This window comes from Tarenaya hassleriana, unplaced genomic scaffold (assembly GCF_000463585.1).
Source record: "Tarenaya hassleriana unplaced genomic scaffold, ASM46358v1 Cleome9, whole genome shotgun sequence".
NCBI classification, from domain to species: domain Eukaryota; kingdom Viridiplantae; phylum Streptophyta; class Magnoliopsida; order Brassicales; family Cleomaceae; genus Tarenaya; species Tarenaya hassleriana.
The window spans coordinates 3,165,872-3,174,955 of record NW_010971389.1 but is presented as its reverse complement, the minus strand read 5'-3'; the positions used below and the strand labels follow the sequence as shown (position 1 = coordinate 3,174,955).

The window sequence follows — 9,084 nt, the reverse complement described above, 5'->3', positions numbered from 1 at the left end:
CGGTGTTATAGAAGTATATATTTAGATTATTTTTGTTAATTTTATATCCTGACTTCCCGTTGAAGCCATCATCATCCTTTCAGAAACTCCATTGATGAATCAGCTGGTTGTACATACATGTACATGTATATATACACACACGCGCATTGACCGTATATACAATGGCAAGTTTGTATGTGTGTATCGGTGTATAAATACGTCTAATCTTGGCATGGGAGTTAGCTTCAGATGGTCAAAAACAACTTTTTTCCCCACAGTGACTCCTTAAAATAGAACATAGAGAGAGCTAAAGCAACGTTTGGCAGCTTGCGTGCATGCATGCATGTGTTGCCATTTTGAAGCAAAATATTGCACCGATTTTCTCCTACCGACCATTCACGTCCCCACAAAACGAAATTTAGAAAACCCAAAATCTGAAAAGGTTAAAAAAGAACCTGCAAAAAACTAAATTAACCAAGGAGGGGGAAGAAAGAAGAAAGGAGACGACGTCCGCACGAGGAAGAAGGGGAAATTAAGCCACCGTGGTCGTTAATGGGGGAGCCGCCAAAGCCACGAGTGAGCAGCGCCTCCTCCTCCACCGGCTCCTTCTCTCCGTCTCCGTCGCCTCCTCTGCCGCCGGCGACACATCCGGTTACCCTCGTCCATCCTTCCCAGAAGAAGAAGAAGAACAAAACCAAAGTGTTGAGAGTATTCCGATCGGTATTCCGCTCCTTCCCAATCATAACACCGGTTTGCAAGATCCCGGTCCTTCCCGGAGGCGGCCTTCCCGACCCGCACCGCGGATCACGAGTCACCGGAACCCTCTTCGGCTACCGAAAAGGCCGAGTCAGCCTCTCCATCCAAGAATCCCCTCGTTGTTTACCCTCTCTTGTAGTCGAGCTGGCCATACAAACCATGGCTCTTCAGAAGGAGCTGAGCGCCGGAATGGTGAGGATAGCGCTCGAGACCGAGAAGCGACCGGACAAAGAGAAGACTCGGATAATGGACGAGCCCTTGTGGACAATGTACTGTAACGGGAAGAAGGCTGGTTACGGCGTGAAGCGGGACGCGACGGATGAGGATCTGAACGTGATGGAGCTGCTGAGGGCTGTGTCGATGGGCGCCGGAGTCTTGCCGGGAAACTCCGAGGTGGACGGTCCGGACAGCGAGATGGCTTACATGAGGGCTTATTTTGAACGTGTAGTTGGCTCCAAAGATTCAGAAACCTTTTACATGTTGAGCCCTGAAGGGAATAATGGCCCTGAACTTAGTATTTTCTTCGTCAGGGTTTGACTGTATGTTGTGTATTTACGTGTGAGACATGCATGCATGCATGCATACGATGATGGTTGATGTACGAGTAATCGATTCATGATAATCAATTTAGGTTAAGAGTAATCGATTCCCCGATCTGATTTTAGCCTGGTTTGTTTATTTATTGTACTGCGTGTAAATTTTATGTTGTTTTAGATGTGAATCGTGAATATTTATAATCCATCCATCCATCCATAATACATGGCAAAATGTCGTCCTCTGTATTTTTAGTCAGGATAAACTTTTATCGACTCAGGTGGCTGGAAGCTAAACGACATAGAGTCGGTCCACGTCAACATTAATTCCTCCGATTGAAAAGTACGTTACTGAGCGAAAACGGCGCCACGTTTACCTCTATCCGCCACCTCACAAAAAAACGACACGACGTGTACTCTTCGACCACCTTGTGATTCCTTTTGTTCCTCTGTGATTCATTCTCCATAGAATATATTTCTCAAGAGCCTCATCCTTTAGATTCCCGGGATCGTTGGAATCAATAACCGCTCCCATGGCCACCGTGGCGCGTCTGATCCGCTGTCAGTTACCACGGTCGAGATCGGTGGTTCCGAGGAGCCAATCATCGGAGCCGATTCAGCAGCTCCAGGTTCAGCGGTCAAGATCCGGCGATCTGGTCGAGAATGGGAATATCGTGCTGCAGCCGAGGCTTTGCACGCTGCGATCGTACGGTTCAGATCGAGGTCCGGTGATTGTCGCCAGAAGAGACGGCAGCGGGGACGGCGGAGCTGCGGTGGAGGAGGCGTCTCCCTTTTTTGAGACACTATCGGAGTACATAGAGAGCTCGAAGAAGAGCCAGGACTTCGAGATCATCACCGGCCGAATCGCCATGGTAAAATCCTAATCGCAATTGCAGAAAACTCAACTAATGGAACGCAAACGTGATTTTCCCCCCCAGTTTGTTTCTGAGGAATTTGGAGAGTTGTTTGAAATCTTGTGAACTAGGAAGAGAGTGAAATCAGAGATTGAGTGTCTCATGTCCGATTCTGATGGAAATTGGGGATTTCTTCTTTTAGATCGTATTTGCAGCGACGGTAACGGAGGAGATTGTGACGGGGAATTCGGTGTTCAAGAAACTGGACGTGGAAGGGCTAAGCGAAGCAATAGGGGCGTGTTTGGGAGCGATGGGATGCGCCGCCATATTCGCATGGTTAACCATCGCTCGGAACAGAGTCGGAGGGATCTTCACAGTGAGCTGTAACTCGTTCATCGACTCGTTGATCGATCAGATCGTCGACGGGTTGTTCTACGAGAGCGAGCTCAGTGATTGGGCCGACGATGTCTAGACATAGTTGCTATAATGTACACACGCACACATATATACTCATAATACAGTGCTCATCTTCGCCAGAGAGCCCGTTATGCGTGCGATCACACTCTTCATATATGTAAAACTGCAAAACTTACATACTGGGCGTTCAAATCAGACGAAGATTTTTCTGCTTCCAAGAATGTAGAGATGATGTAGAATTTTGCTTGAAGTGGAATGTTAAATCTCATGAACAAGTTTGGCAATTGCAGGGTTTTCAAAAAAAAAAAAAATTCCCCCTAATTCTGTATTGATATGAATATGTGGTTGGTTTTTAAGTAAACCCTGATCAACGAGGACATGAGAAATTTCATAGATATAAGTTCCGTATCATTTAATTTTACCTACCAACAAACCTCTAACAACCTTACTACCACATTTTAAAATGTGACAAAAAGAAAAGGTCCCACCGAGATTTGAACTCGGGCTATTGGATTCAGAGTCCAATGTCCTGACCACTAGACCATGGAACCGTTGGTTTACCAACTTAACGATGGCGATCTTTTTTTATTACAAACGGAACTACATATATATATTGGACTTTCCTTGCTGAAGTTTTTTAACCTTTCGATTAGCTTCCCTGTCATCAAAATCCAGCACGAGTACAGAAATGTTACACAAATTTCACTATATAAATATTGCCCACAGAAGAACGAAAACACGTAAAAAGAAACTCTAAACCGGGTGCAGGAATGTCTTAAATAAAGCCGGTTTACGTCTGAATGTGAATGTGAATGTGGCAATGCTATTTTGCACAAAGTCGCTCCTCAGCAGCAGGACGAAGGAGCGCACTATGAAATGAAACCATCAAAAACAATTCTATGGATTGGCACCAACGAGCCAATTCCACCTCTCTCAGATTCCGATACGGCAGATTGGATTCTGTTTTATGAGATTCAGATCCACCTGCATAAACATTAACACCGATGAAATGATACCCCATAATGCTATATGCAGTTGTCAAATCTCGTAATAATGACCGCAGAAGAAGCGATTGCTGAAGAGGAAAATCTGTACCTTGTGACCGAAGAGATCCCGGATGTTGTCGATGTGGTACAATATCATGGTCGGTCTGGTTAGAAACAATTAAAGAGAACCATCATCCTTTGTAAGTAGTAGTAATGTTGAATGGTGAAACAAGGTTTGTGATAGAAGATATTTGCAATTCTCTTTGATTCCTCTCCTAATATGGTCACATTGCAGGAAATAATGGTATTTGATTGTACCTTTCGAGGGAAAGACCCCACGCGATTACACGTACGTCCTCAGGGAGGCCCATAGGAAGTAGCATTTCGGGTCTGAACATTCCAGAATTTCCGATTTCTACCCATTTCTTTAGTCCTTCATGGTAACTGCCAAAACACACAGACACAGTCTTTCTCAAAGTTCTCAGACCCTCCACAAAATGTATTTTAGCAATGTAATCACCTGAAAATCTCCATGCTTGGCTCGGTGTACGGATTGTAGGCAGGCTTGAAACGTAGCTTGGACATTCCTGAGCACGAATGGATTAAGTTTAGTTCATGAATGTACCAAAAAGGTAACCAGATTTCTTTTCTACGGAATTGAACCCTACATCTCAATTCCTTAAATTAGATTATCAGGTTCCGAGGCTTATTCAGCCTCAAAACACCGAAATGAAAGAACATGGGTGATGAAGCACATACCTAAACGTGAGAAGAAGTCATGCAAGACACCAATCAAGTCACCCAATGTAAGACCCCGGTCGCATACCAAACCTGATCAAAATAGAGAACACGACAATGTGAAATCCATCTTTTTTTTTCATGCAGGCAGGCAGTCAGGTGATACCAAGAACATGCAAAGGCATGATATTAAGCTGGTTGATGAAAACGAGGAAATAAATTCTGTTTGCTTTTTCCGGAACCTATCAAGATATATAAGATCTTCCAAGAACTACACTGGATCTAATCTAGTTTTATCCATTAAGATAATCCCAAGGACTGGTACTTCCTCCGTAATACTGACGTCTGCCATGAAACTACAGATCAGAGGAATATGATTCCCATTTTTTGTGGACTACATTACATTGGATGATTTTTCATGACTCTTTACTTTCAAAATCTAAAAGCTTAAGTTGACTTTATGCTTCAAGATGCTCCTTTTCGAATAATTCCTAACTGCATCTTCTGGCCATTGGCTAATATCTTACCCTCTATCTGATGGAACTCCGCCAGATGGGTTCGGTCCACAGCTTCATTTCTGAAAACACGGTCTATGGAAAAGTACTTCTTGGGAGCAAAAGGTCTCTACAGAGAAAAAAGAAACAGTTAAACTAACGAGTCCATATGTAATGTTCTAGAGCTCTTGCAAGTACGCAACCAAATATCAATTAGACAGCAGAAGAGACCAAGACGAGACATTTATATGACTCAGTCACCAAAATTCTCCAACATATAAACACACGTGTATGTGTGTTTGGGTGTGTATATATGCACAGCACCTGACTCAAAGATCCAAATATATATGATAGTACTGGGTAACACAAGCAGTGAGCATGCCAAGAATCATTTGTATAAAAAAATGACAAAGAAACATTGCCAAAGGACTAGGAAACATAGAACATCAGTGCATCGAGACTTGGAAGGCTAAAACCATAGGTGATCAGACCTGTGCTAGTGCATAAAGCATCCTAGAAGAGACAGCAGTTGTGTGAGTACGAAGAAGGTTTTTGTTTGCTTCCTCTCTTTTCCAGTCATACGCATACCTGTAGAATACAAATATCAATAAGATATATATTACCGGAAAGTTGGAACCTACGAGGTAGTATGGACAGATAATGAAGGAATAGTCATTACCCTCTTGATCCATAGCCACCAGACTCATGAATATATTTCACCCTTTCAACATAATCTTCCGGCAGTGTTCTTGTAGTTGAGGGAGCTACAGTAATACATTTCAATAGTAATATCAAAGTTAGATTGTCTGCGAATGACTGCAAACAATTGCCAGAACAGCGACTGAATATTTAAGAAATTAACCTTTTAGGAAGAAGGTGTCATGAGAGTCACGGGCAGGATGCTGCTGAGGTTGGAACAAAGCATCAAAATTCCAGAAGCTACAAGGCGGAGTAGAGAACAAAGGGTTAGAGAAAACAATGCACTGCAAAACTACAAGCATCTTCCTAAATGTTCATGAAGAATGAAGATATTCAAGGTGGAGGCAAAAGTAACTTAGATGAATTAAAAAAACATATGTTATGTTGACATCAAACGACAAAAACAAATATAAACATCTAATTATATAATATATACCTGCTTTCCACAAAGTTGTTAGTAGGCATCTCCTCGAATCTGTGACCATATAAGGTTGCACATTAATTTTCTATTAACAGCAGAAAATAGAGGGGTAGGATATATCTGCTAAAAGTCTCACCCCATCTGAAGAAATATGTCTTTGAACTGCTTCCGCACCTGGAACAAGAAAAAGAAACTTTTAAAAACTCATGAAGAGCAATGGCCACTGAGTTCTGCAACAAAAACTATAGAAGCAAAACATAGTATAAAATTGAAAAAATGAGTTATATGAAACAAAGCAATCTTACAGTAAAAGCCTTCAACAAAATCATTTCGAGTTTGTTTACCTTGAGAAGGGGGTGGAGATGTCCAGCCTCAACAGGCTGTCCTTTAGCATTGAAATTATACTCCTTGAACTCTAACTCTTTCCAGTCACCCCTACCAACCCAAATACCATTTTTCTATGTTATTTCACAGCACGTGTTCAATAGAATTGGTTAAATGAAGAAAGCTAGGAAAAAAAGCAGGTACCTCTGTAGATTTTCCCGAGTCAAGTCCGTGGCCACTTTCTTTCTTTTGGGAGCATAATTAGGACCTTTATTCACAGAATAGCCCTTCCATGTCCTGAGAGAACAAGAGAGAAAAGCTTCGATAATGGCTCGCATGAGGAATAAAAGATCAAAGAACAGTAGAGAAATTACTGTGGTGCTATAAGTTTTCTGGTTTTGAGAGCACTAATGCTGTCTTTACCAATTTCCTGGAGGGGAGAAGGATATAGCTGTCATATGAAGCAGATACAGCATAAGAATTCTACTACATTCTACACGAATCAGTTGATACAAACCTTCCCTTCCTGCATTTGTAAAAGCAGACCTTTCACTTTGTCTTCTACATGTTGAACCTACAACAAATGTATTGGAGCTATTAACGCCAATTAAATAGATGCAAAGTATGACTGCATGCATGTGACAGCAGGCATAAATGTTCAAGAATGGTATTTAATCCACCAAAGAGATGCGATTTAACACCCAAACAAGGAAGTAAGATGCAGAACGAAAAGGGCAGGAGAAATGATTCATGTCAAATTCCTTGACAGATTCCAAAGAAGGAGACGACCAACCATTTCGAAATAAACTTAATAGAAAGAAAAGAGAAAAAAAACACCAACAAGATGAAAACACAATTTTGGATTACCTTCCTTGAGACTTGTTTCCCCATTTCCACCCACTTGTTCTTCCCAGCTTGTGAGCAGCCGATTTTGTAGACTGAAGGGTCTAGCATTTTCTGCTTCAGCAAGATTTTACAACAATTAGTTTCAACATTCCACGGAAAATCGCCGTAACTCATCCAAATATTATCAATTACACGGAAAAAGAACTACACCATATCAAATACCAGAAGATATATATTCATAACAATCACCTGGAGTTCCTCTTTTGATATGCTACCTTCCGCTGGCACGGCCAAGAACAGTTGTACCTCGGGTGACCCTTCAACGGCATACTTTTTCCCCTCATCAGTCAGCACCCATGTTTCCCTTTTAATGTCCTGCCAAAACAATCCAATGTCTTCTTCAGAAGGCAATGAAATTACAATGAACAACAATATAAGAAGCTCCGTTGTAGTTGACACTAACAAAAACCTGAGGCAAATGCGTAAACACGAGATTCACACTCGTGAAAATGTTTGATTTTTCATTCATAATCCAGAAATATTTCACTCAAAAACTCCAGCACGAACGAAAACTTTAAATCAATACTAGACCCTCGACTTAAACCCCCAAAGCTAATCACTTAAACAACACATCGGAATCCCCAATTGTCTGCCTCTGCAGCCGAATTCCACTGAAAATTTATAAACCTAAAACCAGAAATTTACGCAGCACCATGAATACAGATGTAGACCTGGGCATCAAGGTAACGAAAACCATGGAGGCTCTTGATGACATTGACAACATCACTGTGGTCGAGGTTGTATTCGGTGGCGAACAGGCCGGAATCTGGGATCTGCTCATGGTTCTGCAGAAACCCTAGAATCGCCGCCTCCGCCATATTTTCTACACTGCTCGTTCGTTGCCCAGGCCGCCGTATTTCCGAAAACCCTTTTGCGTCTGCTTTTGTCCTACGGAGTAACGGAACCACTCCAAACAATTGTATTGTAAACGCAAACGCGGCGATTAGATCTCATTTTGGAGATTGAACAAATAATTTATATATTTATGCTTTAACAATTCTTTCAATTGGGTCCATATAGTTTCAAAATAACCTATTTAGCCCCTTTCATACTGTGGTTTCTTCTAAAACTCCACATTTATATCCAGTCTTGTATACATACATATGATACTTCTATTTTCCTTTTCACTTGTATTGGGTTGGATTTTATACATATGAATTGTGAAACTCACTTGTTAGGCTCTAACAGGATATTTTACGAATTTTAAAAACAATCTGAAATTTATAATATGTAAAAATGCATTATAGAATCTTTTATCCATTCAGAATTATATCAAACTGTGGTGAGTGCATGCTCCAAGGATTCACAGTATAACATCATAAAAGAAAATTATTATTATCATTAGAGTTAACCACCATGCATGGTGTGCATACATGTGCATGGATTGTTTATGACGTAAAATACGAGGAATGACGCGATCAGACGTGCGCCGGCGAAGGAGCCGGAGAAGAGTCGCCGGAGTCGTCGGGATTCAGACAGTAACCACGGAGAACGTTGGCTTCGTCGGAGGTGAAGCCGATGGAAGTGAGCATGGCGGGCCAGCAGTTGGAGGTGATGACGTGGACGGCGCGGCAGCAGTCGGGACCGAGCTTGGTCTGGCCGTTGAGGAAGAACACCACGATCTCGTTGGTGCATGATTTCAGCTCGTACAACGCGTTCCAGCACTCCATCAGCCCTCCGCCTCCGCCGTCCAGCCTCGCTGCTATGTCTCTGGATTCCGCCGAGAGTTCCCTGCCGGAGACGCCGAGGAGTAAGTAAAGCGCGACGGTGGTGGCGAAGAAGAGGAAACCGGAGGTTGAAGCCATTTTTCTTTTCTTTTTTTGTTTGTATGTTTTTTGTGTGCGAGTGCTGTGTGAAGTTTGGGCTCTGAAGAGGGTTCGTATTTATAAGTGGTTATGTGGGAAGTGAGGTTATTAAGAGTAATTAAAAGATAGAATTAGTGGGGGAAGTGGTGAATGATTAAAGTGTAAATAATTG

General features: G+C 42.1%; 4 protein-coding genes and 1 non-coding gene across 5 annotated transcripts; 2 read left to right on the top strand and 3 right to left on the bottom strand.

Annotated features, from left to right (window-relative positions):
• Positions 1-129: 129 nt before the first annotated feature.
• Positions 130-1,476, top strand: LOC104804145 (protein MIZU-KUSSEI 1). The gene has a single exon (XM_010528332.1). It carries the CDS (start codon positions 532-534, stop codon positions 1,270-1,272), a length of 741 nt encoding a protein of 246 aa, XP_010526634.1. The 5' UTR covers positions 130-531; the 3' UTR covers positions 1,273-1,476.
• Positions 1,477-1,738: 262 nt separating this feature from the next.
• Positions 1,739-2,752, top strand: LOC104804144 (stress enhanced protein 2, chloroplastic). The gene is made up of 2 exons (XM_010528331.2): positions 1,739-2,140; positions 2,325-2,752. Exons 1-2 carry the CDS (start codon positions 1,802-1,804, stop codon positions 2,592-2,594), a joined length of 609 nt encoding a protein of 202 aa, XP_010526633.1. The 5' UTR covers positions 1,739-1,801; the 3' UTR covers positions 2,595-2,752.
• Positions 2,753-3,018: 266 nt separating this feature from the next.
• Positions 3,019-3,090, bottom strand: TRNAQ-CUG. Its single transcript has one exon. It is a non-coding gene; the product is annotated as a tRNA-Gln (tRNA).
• Positions 3,091-3,167: 77 nt separating this feature from the next.
• On the bottom strand, positions 3,168-8,040 carry LOC104804143 (phenylalanine--tRNA ligase alpha subunit, cytoplasmic-like). Its single transcript, XM_010528330.2, has 18 exons — positions 7,779-8,040; positions 7,297-7,422; positions 7,069-7,158; positions 6,719-6,775; positions 6,576-6,631; positions 6,406-6,498; positions 6,222-6,312; positions 6,014-6,051; positions 5,893-5,931; positions 5,620-5,696; positions 5,437-5,521; positions 5,249-5,345; positions 4,791-4,887; positions 4,285-4,356; positions 4,046-4,112; positions 3,844-3,969; positions 3,635-3,689; positions 3,168-3,523 (listed from the first exon to the last, which is right to left on the bottom strand). Exons 1-18 carry the CDS (start codon positions 7,923-7,925, stop codon positions 3,473-3,475), a joined length of 1,464 nt encoding a protein of 487 aa, XP_010526632.1. The 5' UTR covers positions 7,926-8,040; the 3' UTR covers positions 3,168-3,472.
• Positions 8,041-8,401: 361 nt separating this feature from the next.
• LOC104804141 (egg cell-secreted protein 1.2) lies at positions 8,402-8,945 on the bottom strand. Its single transcript, XM_010528329.1, has one exon. It carries the CDS (start codon positions 8,910-8,912, stop codon positions 8,526-8,528), a length of 387 nt encoding a protein of 128 aa, XP_010526631.1. The 5' UTR covers positions 8,913-8,945; the 3' UTR covers positions 8,402-8,525.
• Between the last annotated feature and the right edge of the window lie 139 nt (positions 8,946-9,084).

Excerpts from the sequence above, each read along its gene's own strand:
- LOC104804145 (XM_010528332.1), top strand. The coding sequence starts at position 532 with ATGGGGGAGCCGCCAAAGCCACGAGTGAGCAGCGCCTCCTCCTCCACC.
- LOC104804144 (XM_010528331.2), top strand. The coding sequence starts at position 1,802 with ATGGCCACCGTGGCGCGTCTGATCCGCTGTCAGTTACCACGGTCGAGA. Across the intron at positions 2,141-2,324 it reads TCACCGGCCGAATCGCCATG|ATCGTATTTGCAGCGACGGT; the intron begins GTAAAATCCTAA and ends TTCTTCTTTTAG.
- LOC104804143 (XM_010528330.2), bottom strand. The coding sequence starts at position 7,925 with ATGGCGGAGGCGGCGATTCTAGGGTTTCTGCAGAACCATGAGCAGATC. Across the intron at positions 6,052-6,221 it reads ATCTCCACCCCCTTCTCAAG|GTGCGGAAGCAGTTCAAAGA; the intron begins GTAAACAAACTC and ends TTCTTGTTCCAG. Across the intron at positions 3,524-3,634 it reads GGGATCTCTTCGGTCACAAG|GTGGATCTGAATCTCATAAA; the intron begins GTACAGATTTTC and ends ATGTTTATGCAG.
- LOC104804141 (XM_010528329.1), bottom strand. The coding sequence starts at position 8,912 with ATGGCTTCAACCTCCGGTTTCCTCTTCTTCGCCACCACCGTCGCGCTT.